Here is a 19,758-nt window from a genome sequence, read left to right on the forward strand (position 1 = left end):
AGATCTCAGCACTTACCAGTGCACAGGGACCAAGAGATGATGTGGATTTCATCCGTCCACTTGACCGGTCGGATGCCCCGTCTGCTCCGTGTCTGTGGAGCTGCATGTCCGGCGGCGGCGATTTTGTTTAACAAACAGCCTCAGTTTTCCTCACAAATCATCATCGGGTGCATCTGCACAAGCAGGACAACGTTTGATTAATATCTATTAAATCAAATTGCCACCAGGTCCGGAACTGATCTCACTCAAAAATCGAAATGAATCCATTTACTTTGGATTTATGGCTTCACATTCAGTGTCTCAGCTGCAGCACGTGTAAAGCTCTGGACCGGCATTTTATCTGATCTCAGCTACTGTAGCTTAGCCTCGTTGAACTCGGCTTCCACCCAAATCGGTATTTTCTAAAATGTCTTAGCGGGGAACCGTTCATTCACTCACACAAAACACAGAAAAGCCGACTCAGCTATCTCAAGCCAGCGTGGTAAACGTCCAACTGAGGGAGCCAGCGCTCACTGCAGAATGTAAGACAGTTATCAAATCCTCAGCAGAACTTAAAACAGCTTTTGACCTGCTTTTCTCAGCTGCGCTGCGGCGCCTTGTGTCCGTCTTCACTTAGCCTGGTACCGTTCTGCCCATTCCGCTTCCTGTCCAACTGGGAATCGCCGTTGTTTATGTCGCCCACCTCCAGTGGGTTACTGCTGGGTTACGCTGCCGACATGCGACACTAACAGCCAGACAGCAGCCTGCCACGCAAGAGCCGCAGACTGCCGACACCGAGGCGCATTCGCTCTTCTTCCTCGCCTCAAACCAATAAACATCAACATACCCCGTCCTGCACTTTCGCCTGCTGAATAAAACCACTGCACAAAGAGCACTGCTCAGGTCAGTTAGCAGGCTAGGTAGCTAGTTGGCCGGCCAGCTGCAGCACACCGAACAGCCTGAACCATTTACCTGCCGTCTTCAGCACCGTGGCTACTAAACCACTGTCGGTGGCTAGCGAGCTACAGTTGCCGGTGCAGCCGCGTTTGCTCTTGGTGGCGCTCAACCATCAATTTTGTGGCATCGCTTGACAGGTGCAGCGTCATCGCTGGCATTTTATCACAGTGAAATGTGGAGCACGGCAGCGTGGAGCAGGAAGCGTTCGTGTCAGGACCTTTCTTTGAGGGCTCTACCGTTAGAGCTGGCCCAAAGGCTGAACGTAATAATGGTTTCGCCGCAGGAAGGGTCTACTGACATGAGTGGATGGAGTGATAAATGAAAAGTACATACGCTCACCAAGCACTTTAATGGGTAGCCCCTCTCTTTGCTCCCCGAAACAGCCTCAGTTCTTGGCGGCATGGATTCCAGAGGGTGTTGGAAATGCTCCTCTGAGGCTTCTGCTCCACGCTGACATGACTGACCTTACACCGTGTCTGCGGAAACTGCATCAGCTGCACGTCCATGCCGAGAGGGCGCCTCAGCAGCAGGGTGAGGCGAAGGAGAGGCCTCAACAGAAGGCCCTGCCTACGGAGGTTCAGGCCAAAAGCCAGCAACAGGTCCCTGCCGATCAAACGGTCGAGCTGGGGCTGTGGACAGGAAACTCCAGAATAAAACAGGATGTAACAGGCCTAACCATGAAGATGGCACTTAATAATTGACATAACTTGTAAACACATGGCGGGGCATAGGCCACCACCAAAACCCGGACCTTTGTTGTGGCGGATGTCCTAACTGTAAGATTTGGACGATGTTGGCCCGACAGATTAGCCTCGGGTTGCTGTTGTACATGCGGTGGAGACACACCAGAGGGTCGGTGGAGACAGAAACAGGCTGCGGGGAAGAACCGACGTACACTTCGAAGTCCTACGAAGCCCAGGGCAAAGCCAGGGCTTCGTCCTCGACAGTGCTGTGGCCTCCCTGGGTCACTACCTGAACAGGTCCCGCACCCGTTACCGCCAGCACCCACCTCAAGCTTGAACTAGGGAAGCTGTAACGGGCGACCTATTTCGTCACCACGGATACAAGGGACTGTATATCCAGAAATGTTGGAATGTCAAATTTTCGTGCAGTGAACGCTACATTAGACCAAGGTTACTGGAATTAACAGAGCCCTGACAATAAATGGGTAACTGCTGATTGACCGAGCGACTGGCTGATAGGACCTTGCTTGTACAAAATTATTGTACAATCTGCATTATGCACTTGCATACAAACAATGAGCAGACACACCCACAAATACAGAGACAAAGGCAGTGAGACACTAACACACACACACACACACACACACTACAAAACCACAACACATAGGAGTCTCAGGGGAGATTTCCATATGCTCGCAGCGCTGAACCATGAAAACTACACTCACACCCACACCTTACAAACCAGTGATGAAAGTGATTCCTCCAAACGCTAATCAGGACCAAAAATAACTCGCTTGATCAGCGTCGATCAAAGGCCACGGGACTCGCCGACGCGTGGACAGACTGACAGAATAAATGTAAGCTGACACCAACCTAGTTGTGTCAGAAAGGAAAAAAAAAAAAAAAAGTAGACAGGTAGACATATGTGGGACATGGCTAATGACAGGGAGTACATTAAAATTAGAAATCAGCGTAAGACAGGAAGAGGGTGAAGGCAGAATAAAGACATTAATACAGTTAAAGTCATACGTGGTGAAGACTTATTAGCTGACCTTGTTCAAAGAGTATTTTAAAAAGAGATTTTATACAGTGCTACCTGCCAGACGCATGTCTGCTGCTACTACTGACGCCATTATCACTGCTGTCGCCGCTGACCTTCCCGTAAGCAGTATTGGTTAATTATGGTTGCACTGTGTATTTATCGGTTTTGTGTGTGTGTGTGTGTGTGTGTGTGTGTGTGTGTGTGTGTGTGTGTGTGTGTGTGTGTGTGTGTGTGTGTGTGTTTCTTGGGGAAATACAGGTCCGACAGAAAGCGGTCCCGGTCCGCCTGAGATGACAGAATCACAGAGCGTATTTCTTTTGCAGTCGTTTTACAGACATTTTCTATTAAAGCCTGCGAGCGTCTGAGGGGAGGGCGTCGGGTGTGTTTGATTGACAGCTGAGACAGCAGGGGCTAAAGTGAACAAATCGGGACGGCGTGCCACGCAAGCAAAGTGTGTCAGTTTTGATGGGTGAAAATGCTTACGCAAGACGCTGTGGAAAATGTCTATTCTTTGCTGTTTTTACCTCCAATTTTCACTGTGCCGTCCCTGATCTTCAGTGCCGGATCCCCGTGGGTGTGGGTCTAAGGAGGGAACCAAGTATCCCCGCTGATACACGTGGATTCGCCATCTGCCACCGAAAGATTTCCCAGCAGGTTCGTGTTTTTCCCCACAGATTTACCTGCCCCCCCCCCCTGCTCTGCGACACGGACGTGATCCCTCACCGGTTTCCCACCCGCCAACACTGCCAACGCTACTACAGCCAAGACAGAAGCACTACTGCTGGGTACCGCATCCGGATCTCTGTGGTTGTGGCTACGTTTTTTTGGTTTTTGTTGGAGCACCTGGGCGCCCCCTGCCAGCAGTTTGAAACAGACAGGTACATCTGGATTTGTCACTGGACATGTGGGAGACCATCTGTAACAAATGACGAATGCCCAGTTTTGTGTTTGGTGATACTCAGTCAAAGGCAGGAATATATTAAATATTAGGTTAAACCATAATATTACCCTCCTAAACCAAAACTTAAAAAAAAAAATAAACCAACTTTGGCAGTCCATACTGGACCAATGCAAATACGGCTGATTATTCATGCGGATATATCAGTAATTCTCTTTTCTTTTTAATGACACTCCCACTCCTATTACCACTGTTGTGACCACAGTTCTTACCGGTATTAACGAAAGAATTTGATAACTTTCTCGTCAAACATGGACTTAAACATGTGTGTTTAAGTCCATGTTTAAGTCCTGTGTTTAAAGCTGCAATCACGGATTATTATTATTATTTTGGCCACTTTGGGGTGGCAAAAACAAGCCATAAACTCAACAGCCGGTACGTGATCACCTTGACATGGCGAACACGTTAGCGAGCAGTTAGCTAGTCACACTCCCGGCGGACACGGAGCAACATTTTCGCTCATTTGGAGACGCGTTTCTGGTCAACTGACGAACGTGCGCTTCGAATATTCCCTGCGTTTCGCCGGCTTTTAGTCTCCGACCAAACTCTCGGGAAAACTATGTGGTTCCTGAGCTGCTAGAAGAACCAAAAAACAATGCGCTGAAAGCGGCTTAAAATGCTACGCTTAGCTGAGGGGAACTGTAGCGCCGGGTGATGATTCTCCCCTTTCGCATTACACGTAGTCATTCGATCCATCGTTTGTATGAAGAGACTCATTGGCGCTGGTTTGGAGATGAAACACTGCACAGACGGACAAATTATTGTATTCATATTTATTTGAAAACAACAATCCATTTTTTTCCACTTCTACTGCGATTCCTTGTTGCAACTGGGGTCATACATGATATTTGTATTAATTCCACGGAACACCATCACAAAAGTTACCCTTTTATATGCACGTTTACCTTTTTTTTTTTTGTCCTTTTTTTTTGTATTGTTGTCATTTCTATACAATGACTTGTGCTTTGATATTTTTGAAAGAGAAAGAAAGAGAGATTTTTTTGAAGACATCATTTGTCGTCATGATAAGTGTACATAACAGAGGGAGGATCGAAATAGAAAAAAGTCGTAAGAAGAGGATATACTGGTCGAATACACACCGATACAGGATACAGAGATACACACTCACATTGCAGCCTGCCCGACTCCACCCAAAACTGTCAAAAAGAGAAAAGAGTTGTGTCACCGAAATCACCACAACCACAACCACCCCAACCCCCCCGCAGCTCCCTTCTTCTCCTGATTTTAGGATTTTTAAAAGTACGCTGTCGTTGCCTTGCAACAAATACACTCCCTGCCGGTGAGCAGAGTTTTGGCTAAATATCGCTTAGCTACAAAAGGGATGTCGAGGAGAGGAGCGGGGATCACAGAAGGGTCAAAAACGCAGTGCGGCAAGCCTCAGTGTCACAACTGCAAAATGTATTATTATTATCATTATTATTAAAATCGTTTCAGACATTTTCAGGGTTCGGAGCTCAGAGCGATTCTCCACCGAAACACCTCCGTCTCACTCAAAGTTTACTGCACAAAACCGATCAGAGTGCTGGGACTTTCCTGGAAGAAATATAAGGTGCATTTGTCGGAGAGTTTGGTGAATGTGTTTGTATGTGCGTCCCCAGGAATAAAGCCATTAAATAAGAGTTTCCGTGGGTTGATTGCCGTGGCCACAATGTGCATCAATGCCAAAGAAATGTGTGTTTGCACGTGTGTGTTCAGAGGGAGGTTGACCGGATATTTACATGGACTGGAATGTTTTACCCCATTTAGATGCTGAATAAAACCGTATTCATTCAAGCAACGTGGTTTGACAGACTGTGGAACTACCTTCAATTTGCGTAATGTTTCACCTCGAATGCTGTTGGCGGCTGGTGTCGGGAAGGAGTGTGGGGGTGTATGGGGGAGGAGGAGGAGGAGGAGGAGCGGGGGTGGGTGGCGGTTGGTGCGGTTAAAACCGACAATAGAGCAGAATGCCACGGTGCGAGAAGGCATGGTCATTCACTTAATGCTGAGAGCAAGTCCGTGCCTCATAAAAATCAAAACCAAAACAAGAGATAATACCACGAAAATGAGTAAGTAAAAAACAGGGGGGGGGGAAATCACAACCAGGGACAGGCAAAGAGCAGCGGAGAAAATGTACAAGCAAACTACCATAACCTTAATGTGAATGTCATTCTAAATGTTAAGTGCAGATCGATAGATAGACAGATAGATAGAAAGGTCGATAGAGTCTATATACTGTATGTATTCATATGCTGGGTAAATATTCTGGTAAATCTTACTTCTATGTGTATATACCTCCAAGTAGAGGGCGCTCACTTAGACGTATATAAATAGGTCTAACATATAAAGCCATATTACAGTGTACATATCCTCGCCCTAATGTAAGCCATAGCAAAAAACCCATGCTTTACATAGAAAAAGGCATCCACGACATTTAAGAAAAAATGTACAATTTATGAAACATGGTAACAATAATAAATAGTATTATAGAATCGCTGCTGTACACAAAAAAAGCCATTTTTTAAATTTCACTCATATAAAAATATGTTTTAGTGCAACCGTACGTAATAGTAATATCCATAACTTCACATCGCTTGTCGAGACTTTTAAGGTGTCCAAAAAAAAAAAAAGAGAGAAGAAGAGAGAGAGAAAAAAAAAGAAGAAGAAAGAAACACAGGAGGTGGGGGAGGAAGAGAGGGGAAAGGGGGAGGGTGGGACTGCATTTATTACAAAGCTGATACGCAAAACGTGATAGTATTGTATTTACATTTACCTTCCTGCTTTGTTTGCTTATAAGAATATAAGCCAAAAAAAAAAAAGATGAAAGAAAAGGCACACACGTAGCTGTCTGAATTGTTTTGTCTGTTTGTTTCGTTGTCGTTTGACGTACCGTTAAACCCGAGTCCTTCTGTTGTAGCGGGTTTTGGTCGGGCTCATGTGTTGGTGGGAGTTACCGTACATGTGTAACCGTATGCGCGTCCTCTTCAAAGTCTTTAAATACAAAAGTCTCAGATAGCAGGCCCCGGTTAGAACAGGCATGTGTACAGCATGCTGCAGAAGTCTTTTTTTTTTTTTTTTTGACGAGAGCTGTTTCTTTGTATGCGTTGTATGTATGTCAGAGAGAGAGAGAGAGAGAGAGAGAGAGTGTGTGTGTGTGTGTGTGTGTCAACTGAATTAGAAGAAATACGTGTGTAAAGTGTGCAAAAGTCATTTTTCTCTCTCTGTTGCACTTCATCCCTTCCTATTATCCAAAAACAAAAAAAAGAAATCCGTTGTTTCTCCTCCTCTCGTTCTTCTTCTGCAGCCCTACGACACGTCCTTGCTTCTTTTTGTGCTTTCTGCCTCCCTGTCTCTCTCCAGCTTGAGAGCTTTGGACGTGTCGGATCCGGGGCTGGGAGGGTGAGGGGAGGAGGAGGAGGAGGAGGGGGAGGAGGAGTGAGGGGAGGAAGGGATCGAGGGGTGGAGAGGCCTGAGCTCCAGGCCGCTAAAGTGCTGAATCCCAGGAGGAGAGGGCGAGGGGTGAGGAGATGGTGGCGACATGGAGAAGGGTGGCGAGCGATGCGGTTGCTGTTGGGAGTCGGGCGATGATACAGAAGGGGAGGAGGAGGAGGGAGCTCTGCCTCCATCTTTCCCTTCATCCCCTCGGCTTCCTCCTCCTCCCCCTCTCTCTGCGGGCTCCTCGGAGTCGATGCAGAGCGAGGCAATGGCCTTGGTGCAGGTCCGGATGCCCTCCTCCTGCTCCTGCACCTGCCTCACCCCCCCTCTGTCCTTCTCCTGCGAGGAGGGGTGAGGCGACGACGACTCCCTCACCCGCTCTCCTCCTTCTCCTCCCCGTCCTCCCCTCTCGATGAAGGAGGTGAAATGTGGGGAGGCGGCCTCGCTGGCGGTGGACTCCTCTGACGTGCTCTTCTGCAGGCGGGACGCGGCCTGCTGCGCCCCCTGCTGGGCCAGAGGGGTGGTGACGGACGTGGGGACGGAGTGTACCATCTGGATGCCTCCGATGGGGATCATCGGGTAGGGCGAACGCACCTGAAATTAAAATTGCATCATAAGTCACACGTTAAGGGATCCTAGTGCGTCTATCTACAGCCTGATGAATCGGATTCCTCAGAGCCACAGAGCCCCACGGCTTCCAGAAACTGTCAAAAACACATCAGTGAGTCTCACTGATTCACTGGGCGACATGTTCCTTCATCGCCATGAACACACACACACACACACACACACACACACTGTAGATCATTTTGACACACCGTCCTACTGCCCCCAATACTCACTAGAGCACCAATTGAGTGGATTTATCCGCCGCTGAAAATAGTCCCCAACAAACGCACTTTCTACAGTGAGCAGCTGTTTTAGGAAATTTTTGAGCATTTTTAAAAAACAAATTTACATATTTGTGAGCTGTTTTGAAACGTTTACATTTTCAATAGGAAGCATCTGGTATGATTTACTTTGCTTATTTTTCCTTCAACAGGTTTGTAAAATTGTTTTATAGTGTTGATTGTAATGAGTTATAAAGTATATTTTTACGACGTATCCTTCTTTAAAAAGTCCTTGGAAGCACAAAAGCAAGATTGAAATATTTAAAATCGCCAGAAACTTTATAATGAGTAAAAAGTAATAAAACAATGACGATAAAATGAATAAAAAATTAAATATAAAATAGAATAAAATTAAATATACAAATTTGATAAAATAAAAAGTAAAAAAACAAACAAACTCAAAGAAAATAAAAAAACAAAATATTATACGTATAAAATAAAATAAAAATTTTAAACAAATAACCTTAGAATAAAACAAAATAAAAAGATACAAAAAATTTATATAATTATATAATAAAATATAATTATATTAAATAAATTTTACAAAAATATATTAAAACAAAACATATACATGTATATGTAAATATACATAGAATTAAATACCTGGAGTTGAGAATGGAGAGGAAGGTGACTGAACAGGACTTGTTGAGGTGGGCTGGACTGGTTACCATGGCTACTGGCCTGGTCCTGTTCCCCTGGTGACGGTGAACCTGGACAATGTTCCTGGAAACACGAGAGGAGATGAACTGAAATACACTGTCGGCCGTGGATGTATCCATGAAAATGATTCTTCCATAAAAAAAATCTGAAGAAAACCTCTGTGTTCATTTTTCAGTCTGAAGCACAAACCCGCAAAATAAATACACACGCTCATTGGACAGTACTAGTTACAATAAACACACAATTGAGGCTTTGTTTCGGAAAACCAGAAATTATGTAACAAAACAAATTAATAAGCCGTAATGAAGTGCAAACACAGAAACGTGTGGTTGTGCTGGGCAGCAGGTGTTGGTAAGAAATAACAAATACGGAGCGCGGAGGCTTCGTCAAACTTCCTGTTCCCGAGAAACGGTTGTTAAAACATTAATCTATCATTTGAAGAATGGAGGGTTATTGAAAGCCCAGTCTCTCCGCCTCATGCTTTGTTAAAGTGGGACCTGCAGCAGAAGCCAGAGTTTAAAGTGGGGCTCTTAAGAAGAAAAACAGCCGTGTTATTAACCATGCCACCGCCAGCCAAGATCCCATTACCACCAAGACGCAGCAGCCCTATCTTCAATCATCCCTCTCTCGAACACTCTGGCTCTATCTGACTCGCTCTTTATTCCCTCATCCCCTCTGAATGTTTCTGTTTGCCAGGCGATTTTCTTCTCCCCACTTTGTCCCACAGTCTTTTTCTGTCTCTTTTCTGGTCACTCTTTGTCCTTCTGTCCTCTCTTTCCATGCCCCCCCCCCATTTTTACTCAGGGTTTTTTCTGCATTGAAACCATCGACTGAATGTTTAGAAGCACCTAAACATTAATGCAGTCTATTGCGAAATATTTCGGGAGGCAAATGTTTGTGGCAAAACACTAATTGTTTTAATGTCTTTAGTCTGTTCTTATAAATAACGACAGATTTTTCAGTTGTGTCTTAATGCCACTAGAGTATGCCAAAAAACAAAGATGGCCATTGTAGCTTTAAACAACGTAATACCTATAGCATATAAAAAAAATTACATTAGTGTGGAATCTAAACCAAAAAAGTGTGCAAATAAAAGCTGCAAATTTTTGTAGAATAAAGAAAAGGTAAGAGAAAAGTTTGAAGAAAACGGAGACAAGTAAAATAATGAACGGCGTACAGACAAATCGAATGGAAGAGGAAAAATCAGAAGACCAAACTTGATCCGACTCTCACCGTTTCCATTTCTGCGCCGGTTCTGCGACGTCCCAGAGGGCCGAACTCTCCCTGACCCAACACCCCACTCTGATGACTCGGTCTCAAGCCCCTCGCTCCGCTCTGCTGGCTGGAAGTCACAAGTAAACACACAAACAACATTAAATCTCCATCGAGTATGAAACTCTTACTCGTTTAACTTGAAGCGATGAAAGTTTTTGCAGCAGTCAAACAAATGTAGTTACGAAAAACGCATGAGACCTTTATGTATATTCTAGTGAATTATGATAACATTAGGATTATAATTAGGATTATGTCTTCCGTGTTTGCTAAAATACCAGCACATATTATTTAATTTGTTTACCTCAGGTGACAATGAGGCTGTTTTGGTGTGTATGTATAAGTCAGTGGATGTAACAAAACAAAGCTTAAAACCTGCAATAACTGACTTTTTTTTTTTTTTTTTTTTGCCATTTCTGGGGGCAGTGGAAACAAGTTATGAGTTGTGTTTTAAATTTGACATTGCGATTCCGGCCAGCTGGTGAATCTAAGTCCAGTACTGCCTCTCTTTTAGCTCCGGTTTTGGTCTCCACCAGCTCCTGAGGGAAACATCTGGCTCTTTAGCTGCTAAATGCTCCGCCGTGTTCACCAGCTGGTCTCTGGCTGGGTCTGTCTGCTGTTTGCTGCTGAGCAGGTAGTGGGACAGTGACTTTTTACAGCTGTTTCTCTGAAAACATCTGCCTGCTGCGGCTGTAAACGGCGCTGTGAGAGCGGTGAGGGTGAACCAGAGCAGTGAAGCTGTGGTCCGGACAGATAAACAATGAGCCGAAAACTCACTGTAGACTCTGTGAAGTCGAAGGGGAGCTGCAGGTTCAGCTGATAATTCCCTGTAGAAGCCCTCTAACAATGTCTCCTTGTTTTCACATTGTCATTTGATAAATTGTTTTTATAAAAATATTGATTACAGGCACTTTAAACAAAGGTAATGGACCAGTCTTAAATATAACTTTGGTCTGGAAAAGATGCACCTGCTCTGATAAAGTACTTTGGAATATGGTAAAAACAGCTGCTACATTAGTATTAAAAGCAGTCCTGAGTAAGATAATCATTTAAACAGTCAGTCAGGTCATCCTCACCTTTGGTGGTGGAGGTGTTGGTGGAGCCCTCGGCGAGGAGAAAGTGGCCGGATCACCCCCCTGTGGCGGCCTCGTGGTGAAAGGTCACGCTTGTAGTCTATTCCTGCTGGAGACGTGGGTCGAGAGAGAGGTGAGAGCAGCGAAAGGTGCCCCCTCCTGGGGGAGAGGTCTCGCCGATATCCCCCTGCCGCACCCAGGTCCCTTTTCGGGGAGATGTGACGCAGAGGAGAGATGTCCCGCCGGGGTGAGAGGTGTCTGGCACGGGGCGAGAGGTCGCGACGTGGGGAGAGGTACCGGCGGGCTGAGGGTGAGGAGGAAGGGGAAATGGGGGACGGGCAGCCGGAGTGGTCCAGCCCCGGCGAGGACAGGCGGGAGGAGGGGGAGGAGAGGTCTGGGGAGGGGACGGGGAGGTCTTCGTCCATGGAGGAGGAGGGTGGAACCAGGAGCCTGCTACCCAGCGTCCTCTGCAGGCCTCGCTGGTACTCCTGACCGCGCTCCCTCCCGGCCGGGTCGCTGGGCGGAGCCTGCGATGTGATCTGGATACTCGGCACGGTGGTGAAGTAGCCAAACAGCGGAGGCTTGTTGGTGTTTCCCAGGAGGTCGGACGCAGAATGCTGAGACAAGTGAGGAGAAGGGTGGGACGCAGCCACGGCCGTGATGGACAGGGAGGGCAGGCCGTAAGGCTGCGGGCTGGTGGAGCGTGAACGAGTCTTTGGAGTGGAGTCGCCGTCGTAGTCGTCCTCTTCGTCGTCTTCATCGTCCACCTCATCACCGTCCTCCTCGCCACCCTCTGAGTCGTCTGCATCCGAGAACTGGTGCTCCGCCATCGCCGCTCTGGAGATCTTCTCCGAAGACCTCTGGCCTTCATCTCCGGCATCTACAAGAGGACGAGACGGGGAAAAGAAAAACAGAACAGAAGAAAGGAGAAAGGAGAGGAAGAAGACGAGACAGAGGCGGAAAGAGAAGATGAGAAAGAAAAAGGAAGAAGAGCAGGAGAGAAAGAAAGTTGAACGTAAAAGAATCAGGAGAGAAAAGAGGAGGAGAAACAGAGGAAGAAAACAAGTACGTAGAATAGGCAGGAGAGGCAGAGCAGGAAAAAGAGAAAGTAGAAAAAGCAGAGAATGGATAAAAAGAAGAGGGGGAAAAAGAAAGTAGCAGAAGCAGAAAAAAGAGAAAAGGAAGAAGAGGAAAAGCAAAAAGAAAAATTAGAGAAAGCATGAGATAAAGAAGAGGAGAAAGAAGAAGGGGAAAAAGAATAGAGAGGAGTATCGGATGAAGAAAAAGAAGAGGAGAGAGAGATAAGTGGAGAGAAAGAAATGGTTTGTATTGACATGTGGTAACAGAAAGAGTTTCGATATGAAATAAAACACCACTGAAACCACATTCCCACCAGCTCAAACATATAAAGTATAAAACACAATGAAACTAAATGATTTGAGACAAATCCTTCGACGCTTGGGTTTTTCTGCAGGATGGACGCCGGCCAAAAGTCGGCAGAGTCTCATTATACAGTAGCAGCAAAGTCACCAATCGTCAACCTCGAGACCGACTTTGTGATGAAATGTGACGCTTCAGAGCGCAAAGTCACAGTTGACAAAGACGCGCGCTGGTCCTGACCTCTTCTGAGTCCTGCACAAGAGTTAATCCGGTCAGAAAAACAAAACCTGAAAGGTTTGAGATGACACATCTTTTCTCCTCTCCTCTCTCTTTAAACTCCTTTGTTATCTCTTTTCTTTTTTTTCCATCGATTTCATTTGGCTCTCCTGGACTTCCTCCAAACACAGCGAAGAGGAGCAGCAGCCGTTTGGAGTTAATAAATTGTATTTAGATGACTGCCATGAGCGGAAATCAGATCCACTAACACTGGACTACTTTTCCAGTTAGTCTCTTATATACAACAGTTTTTCACAAACCGCAACTGTTTATGTCTCAAGGACTCAGTGACTGACTCTCTGTAGCTTTCGCTTTCCCAAAAGCCCCTGTGCATGTGTGGGTTTGTGCCCCAATTAAACGCCGAGCCAACACACACACCAGGGGTCAACTGAAGTAAAATTTGATTTGGCGGTCTACACGGTGGGAAATCGCCACCAGCCACCAGTCGGACGCTGGTACGACGTGAGGCAACGGCCTGGTTCATCCTCTCTGAACGGCCGTGATCTGAGTTTGTCTAATCGACCTCCACTCGGGAGGTTTGTAGTCTGAAACACCTGTTCACAGTAAAAGCGGTGTGTTACCTTTTCGCCATCCAATACAAACGCATAAAAGTTCCTCTCCGGACCAATAGCACTGAAACATTTTTCATGGCGTTTCGAGTGGCTCGAAGGTTCTTAAAATCCCCTTATTCCGTGCAGTCCGTCATATATATTCTGTATCAGCTTGTTAGAGTGAGTGAAATGTTCAAAGCGGAGACTCAATTTGAGAAAATGCTTGTGCTTCAAATTATAAACCTTTCCCCAAAATCCAGCCTGACATGTTTGATATCTTTGGAAAGTTTTAGATCTCGACTAGAATTTAAAATAATTGTGTTTGAACAATGTTTGGCCGCACAGCACGGATTTGTACTGACTGACCTCACTGCATGTCAGTGGGGTTTAATCAATTAGTGAGCAAACCAGTAAATACAGGCAAACAGCAGCTTCTTACTAGTAAAAAAAAAAAAAAAAAAATACTGCCTATGGCAGCCCACTCATGACGGAAAAATAAATAAATAAATGAAAAAACTGCAAGTGACTGGAAAAATACACAAAACTTTAACTCCGTCGAAACTGGTGCAAACGAACTCAGGTTTTTGTTTTACTGCCTTCGCACAGATTGGCAGAGAAAACTAGGTCATGTTTTCACAAAGTCTTGAGATAGTCATGCTCCCGAGGTCCTGAGTGAATATGAGGAGATACTAGGTCATTTTCTGTGAACGTACTTGCCCGGCGGGTATGGGCTTCGACAGCAGTATCACTGCAAACAACGTATATGTATCGCCGGGGCGACAAGGAGAGATGCGGAGCACCCGGAGGAGATGTTTTTGGTGCAGGCGTAGCACACTTCAGTGGCTGACGCTGCCGTGAACCGGGCCTTAGGCTGAGGTGAGGGCTCGTGTGCGATGCAAGGATGGCGCTCGGTTGAATCTCCGGCGTGAGGAGCTCGATGCCGCCGTGCAGAGGGAAGCGACGTGATTCACAACAATGTGATTTGATCGGGTCGTTCCACTGCAGGCAGTAAACACACTGCAAGCGGCGGCGCCTGTGGTGTGATGAGATCGATCCAGCCTTGGAAAAGTGAAGCCACGTGGTTCCTTGACCCAAAAAAAACGATTTTTCTTCTCGTAAATTTGTGACTTTAAGCTCAGAGAATTTCGGAGTTCTCACACATTTACGACCTTATCGTGTCAGAGTTTCTCTTCTTGTAAATTTACGACTTTAATTTTGGAAATTCTGAGTTTTCTCTAGGAATATTACCCCCCCCCCCCCCCCCTTCCTTCCCCTGGCTCCATCATTTTTTTTATTTTTTTTTTCATAATGGCACGAGAAGTCTTGTCTAAATTTAACCAACTGGCTAGCGGGGTATTTTAGAAAGAGCAACATAATATGCTAATTACAAACTTTTGTAACGGTTACTAGATGTGTTACGTCCAGCACCTGGCCTGCATTTTGCCCAATAACTTCAAATCTGACAATAATATTAAAAGCATGAGGTTGTTCTTATTCAGAATTTTTTATTGTCAACAAATTCCATAATGAGACCAGAAACAGTAATTTCCCACAACAGCTGGTCACTGCAGTTTTTTTTTTATCAAACAAAGAGGAGGAATTAGAGCAAATGCTGTTGTTATTAATGGTGAAAAAAAACTCTAAATTATACAAAATTAATCCCACTAATTTCCAGCTTCATTATCAAGTCATCAAAAGATTAACGGGACACCAAATCCCCACTCATCTGTTCAGAAACTGTCATGGCCTCGAGAGACAGCTGAGGAGAATTTATTATTTGTGAATATTTCATGGGAAATCACATTCATCCCTCTCGGGCCACAACATCTTCCCCAGTAATAATTTTCAGATTATTTCCATATCATCTGATTAATGGGATGCCAAGCTCCTCGGTTTAAACTCGTGAACCCTGCTGCAGTCGGAGGCAACGGACGGCAAATATTTCTCGCTATCTCTTAGTAACTGACGGAAAATAAAATTGTGGCTTCAAAATTGTTCCTTCATGGGAATATTTTAATATAATAAGAGACTCCAAATGGCGGAGGGATGTGTCCCCCCCCCCCGCCCTTTTTTTTTTTCTTTTTAATGGCAGCTTGTGTGTCAAGTGGTTGTTTGACATGAGCCCTGGCTGTCAGGAAGAGCTCTGCTTTCCATTACACTAATTGTCCCTGTACAACCGCACCGAGCCAAAGACGGTGCAGGCAGCACTCAACAAGAGTAGTGCCTGCAGGGTGTCACTGCAGCTCCTGGAGCGCGGGCGTGTGTGTGTGTGTGTGCGCGTGCGTGCGTGTGTGTGTGTGCGCGAGTCTGCTTTAGTGGCTTGTGTTTATTCCCTACCTCCTTCGTCTGCCTCGGTGTCCTCAACCGAAGACATTGACACTCCCAACTCCAGACACTTTTTCATGTGAGCCTTAGACTTCATGTGCTTTGTCAGGTTTCCTACAAAACACACACACAAACAGGCAAAGAGACACGTGCTATTTAATGACCCTTCGACTAGTCTTACTGGAAACCGGAGCTTGTTTGGCTGCGTCGAACACACGAGTGAAAAAGAAAGAGGGTGAAATGGAAATAGAAGCGGCAGAAAACAGAGCAGGACCACAAAATTACAATTTACAAATTATATGTAATTTATACACGGTTTAATTTAATGACAGAACTACTCAACCTGGTCTGAACTCTGCTTCAGCTGGTCGAATGCAAAATACTGCACATGCTAGTTGGACAGTCTATCACGCAGATAAGGTTTTGTTTTGTTTTTTTAATTAAAGATCAGCGATAAGGGGTTCAGCATCTTCGACCTCTGATATGATGGAGGTTCCTGTCTGACCACAGCTGCAGAGAACAAGCTCCCTGCATGTTTTATTCATCCATTTAACGGCTTAGTTCTATAGCTTTGGATTTGATGCGTCAATTAAAGCTCTAATGTTTACTTATTTATCAGGTAATTATGAAACATTTGTAATTTTCTGCAATGAACTTGGTCGAACTAATGTTGAATCGCGGTAAATAAGGTTAACGTGTCTTCAAAGGCCAGTGAAAACAGGCCCTACCTTTGGTCTTGAAGGCGAAGTTGCAGAACTTGCAGACGTACGGCCGGACATCGGTGTGCGTGCGGATGTGTTTCTTCAGCATGCTGGGTTTCTTGCAGCGGATGCCGCATTCCTCGCAGATGTATTTCCCTCGACCGCGACCGCGAACGTAAACATAGTCCTCGTTGGATTTGTACCTGGAAGAAAAAGAACAAGTCACACAGACTGTGTGGGGATGTGTGTGTGTGTGTGTGTGTGTGTGTGTGTGTTTTTAAACTTCTTTCTGTAAATTGGAATTATACCGTTATACCGTTATTGAAAAAATTACTAGAAAGGGCGTAAAGATCATTATTACAATATTAGAGAAAAACTTCTAACGTTTGCTTAATATTGTCTCTGTGGAAACTGGGATCTAAACTAAGGTTTAACAAGTATCCTGTACTTATCCAAGAAAATGAATAAGTAAGATTGAACTCGTAGTTTAAATTATTTATTGTTTGCTCCTTCATTATCATAAACCCGGTCTAAAGTAAAAAAAAATAGCCGCAGCAGAGCCACAAAATACCGTGACAATAAAAACACAGCATACACCGCTTACTGATGGAGAGAGAGAAAGAGACACTGTACTTCTCCTTCTTTGCTGGATACTCTATCGATCCTCACAGAAACTCTCTCTCTCTCTCTCTCTCTCTCTCCGTGTTCTCCACAGAGAGGTCAAAGGTCACGGTCAGCAGCCCCGCAGCCGGTACAGATTCCCCGTCACGCTCTAGGACACAGACGCTTGCTGACACAGAGGTTCTGCTTAAATAAGGCTGAAATCAGTTTTTCTCTGCTCTGCAGCACCGGAGAGGGAGGGAAAAAAAAAAAGAGAGAGACCCGAAAAGAGCTGGGAGAGCGTGACATCAATCTGGATGCGACACGTCAACTTTGACAGCAACGCGCGAGCAATTTAATCCCTGAGCAAGTAGGAGCAACGGCGCGCCGCTGGACACGAGAGAGCGAACGACTGTCCTGCTTCGCCGTTGAAGTAGAGGATGCGGTGAATTCTCTGAAATTCAGGTTGCGGGTCCATAAGAGGTGCCTCATCGTCTCCTCGTACGCCGAGGAGACGTGTCGTGCGGCCTGAGCTCAGGCCTGCTGGAGGTCGCAGGGGGAAGGTAACAGACTAAAACGCCGAGAGGAAAGAGGAACGGTCCTCCGTAGAAAGATAAAAACCTTTCATTCTTCTTGCACATCTCATCATAAACATATACATTTGAACATGTTTTGTTCTCACAGCTCCAGTTTGTCACTGTGCAACGAAGGTAAATGAAAATGCAAACACGGGCTTATGAAGTATACATTTTGCATATGAACTTCCCCAAAGTCTCCAGCGAGCGCATACGTGGATCACGGACGTGTTAAAAACGTATGCGGTACTCTAGTGGTGGCAGCCTGGGGGTCTGGACGGAGTCCTCCAAGAGGTCATGAGTAGATCCCAACCAATACCCGATTACATTTGGCCAATATCAATATTTGAGAGATAAAAAATATGATAGCGATTTGTTTTTCACTATAAAGCCCGTAACCTGAACAAACATCTCTGATGAGGAAATTTGAAGTTTGTCCTTTTAAAAAATTTCGACCATATGTGCCATAGAGTGTTTGCTGAGTGGGACGTGTTACGGTTGAAAAATAAACTCTCCAGTGCTCCCTGAATGAAACAACCTCAAACATATCTTTGGCTTTTCTATACTGCAATTTCTTACTTATCAGCTCATATATACGCAGATAATGATACGTCTGCAGTAGGCTGCAACCGGTCGAGGGCCTTGGCTACGGCTCACCGGGGTTTACATATGTCAGGACAGCGGAGAGCAACACGTCCGCGACCCGGCGTTCTGAAGCGTTTCTTCAGATGGTTCGCTAATCGCTGTTTTTTCCTCATCATCCATTGGATGATGGCCTCTAGGAACAATTCGGATAAAAACTGGGCAAAGAAAAAAACAAAATCCCTCTTTCAGTTGACCCGATCATAACCCGCAGACATATTCAACCGTAGTATAGATTTCTTTGTTTTAAGGGGTCACGAGCTAAAACGGGCACCGACGCAGCATTCCACCTCGGGGTTTTGTGTTCACAGTCTTTCTGCTGCTCCCTCTTGTCTAAAAAAAGACAACCACAGTCCCCCTTCCAGTCCCACTTATTCCTTTACAAGACTTTTTTTTTTTTTTTTTTAAACATCACTGTCAGACATGATTTTCTATCCCGAAATGAGGCTTCGAGTGAAACAGCGGACACTTGGCAGGGGGATGAGTACATGTCTGCAAAGTCTGTCTGTCATGGAGGGAAATTACCAGATTACCACCAACCACCAGGCAGATGCTGGTAAATTTCGTCTGTCTTTTCTCCGCCGCAGAAGCATCACATTCAGGTCCTTTTTTATTCTTGTTTTTTTTCTTCATGAAACGCGAAAAAAAAGAGTTATTTTCTTTGCGGTGGAAAAACGGGTGGCGAATTGTGTCGTTTCCTGTCCTGTCTGCCGTGGCTGGAGGAGTAGGTAATGGCTAGTTCAGGGCCTCCTGTGTTAAAGGAGGTCGAGTATCAGGTACATCAAACGATCGGCGAGGGGAAATTTGACTTTCAACTGCACGGCGGAGTGGGAAATACCTCTGAACGCTTGTCTGAGTCGAGACGTTTACACAGCTGCGGCCAGTTATGAAATGAATTATGATGATGATTATTTTGTTTTATTCTGTTTTATTCGGCGCACACGGTAAGATCATAAAGCAGATTCGCTTACTGAAAGTTTCAGGGGACACAGAGGTAAAGCCGGTAATGGATTTCTTTTCTCTGCCAAAACTTGCACTTTATGGATTTCTTTCATCCAGAAAGATTTCAATCCTGTCGTTTTTTTTTTTTACAAGCTTTACTGTGCGAGTCTGTTTGCTCACTAATTGTATGCATACGGTGTATGTAAGTGCATGTGTGCATATGTGTACGTCTTTTCCTGTTCGGCCTGTTTGTATGCTTTTATCCACTTATTGCTTCTAAAGTGTCCTTTGGGTACAGAAGAGAATTATTCCACTGTCTGCTGCATTTAATAACTCCCCGTGTGTGTGTGTGTGTGTGTGTGTGTGTGTGTGCATCTGTGTGGGCATATTTGCATGTTTGTGTGTGTCTGCACCGTCTGTTCCATTCAGTAACCTTGGTCTGATTGGCTCTACTGTAAGACTATAAAACATTATGATACTGTAGGAATGTCTCTCGCTACAGGGGTTTGTTGCTTTTACTCCCTCGTGCAGCCTTTATTTGACCATTTAATGTAAATTTAAGGACAGATTCCTGTGCTTTCTCTGTGGAAAATGAGCTTTATGTGACTTTAATAACATCATAATTAAAAATTAAGGCTCTTCGTGGCTTCTGTGCTATCAAACCAAACCTTTTATTGCTTCAAAATCTGTGTTGGATCGGTTTGTGGCTGTCACACAATCCTGGTCACCACACACCAGACCTCTAAAAGTGTGATTGGGTATTGTTTGAAAGTACCTGAGTTCCAGCACTGATACCAATGTATAGAAATCCTACAAT

General features: G+C 45.2%; 1 protein-coding gene across 7 annotated transcripts in view; it reads right to left on the reverse strand.

Moving 5' to 3' along the window:
- Positions 1 to 6,687: 6,687 nt before the first annotated feature.
- The window catches only part of hivep2a (HIVEP zinc finger 2a), a 111,598-nt gene continuing 98,527 nt past the window's right edge, over positions 6,688 to 19,758 (reverse strand). For all 7 annotated transcript variants that reach the window (XM_040125571.1, XM_040125573.1, XM_040125572.1 and 4 more), the window contains 6 exons: positions 16,210 to 16,385; positions 15,494 to 15,595; positions 10,953 to 11,829; positions 9,838 to 9,946; positions 8,548 to 8,667; positions 6,688 to 7,648 (listed from right to left, as the gene is read on the reverse strand). In XM_040125571.1, coding sequence (XP_039981505.1) covers positions 6,926 to 7,648; positions 8,548 to 8,667; positions 9,838 to 9,946; positions 10,953 to 11,829; positions 15,494 to 15,595; positions 16,210 to 16,385 — 2,107 coding nt within the window. In that variant the 3' untranslated portion in view covers positions 6,688 to 6,925. The remainder of the gene's footprint in view (positions 7,649 to 8,547; positions 8,668 to 9,837; positions 9,947 to 10,952; positions 11,830 to 15,493; positions 15,596 to 16,209; positions 16,386 to 19,758) is intronic.

The sequence above is a fragment of the Xiphias gladius genome, chromosome 4 (genome assembly GCF_016859285.1).
Source record: "Xiphias gladius isolate SHS-SW01 ecotype Sanya breed wild chromosome 4, ASM1685928v1, whole genome shotgun sequence".
Lineage (NCBI taxonomy): Eukaryota > Metazoa > Chordata > Actinopteri > Istiophoriformes > Xiphiidae > Xiphias > Xiphias gladius.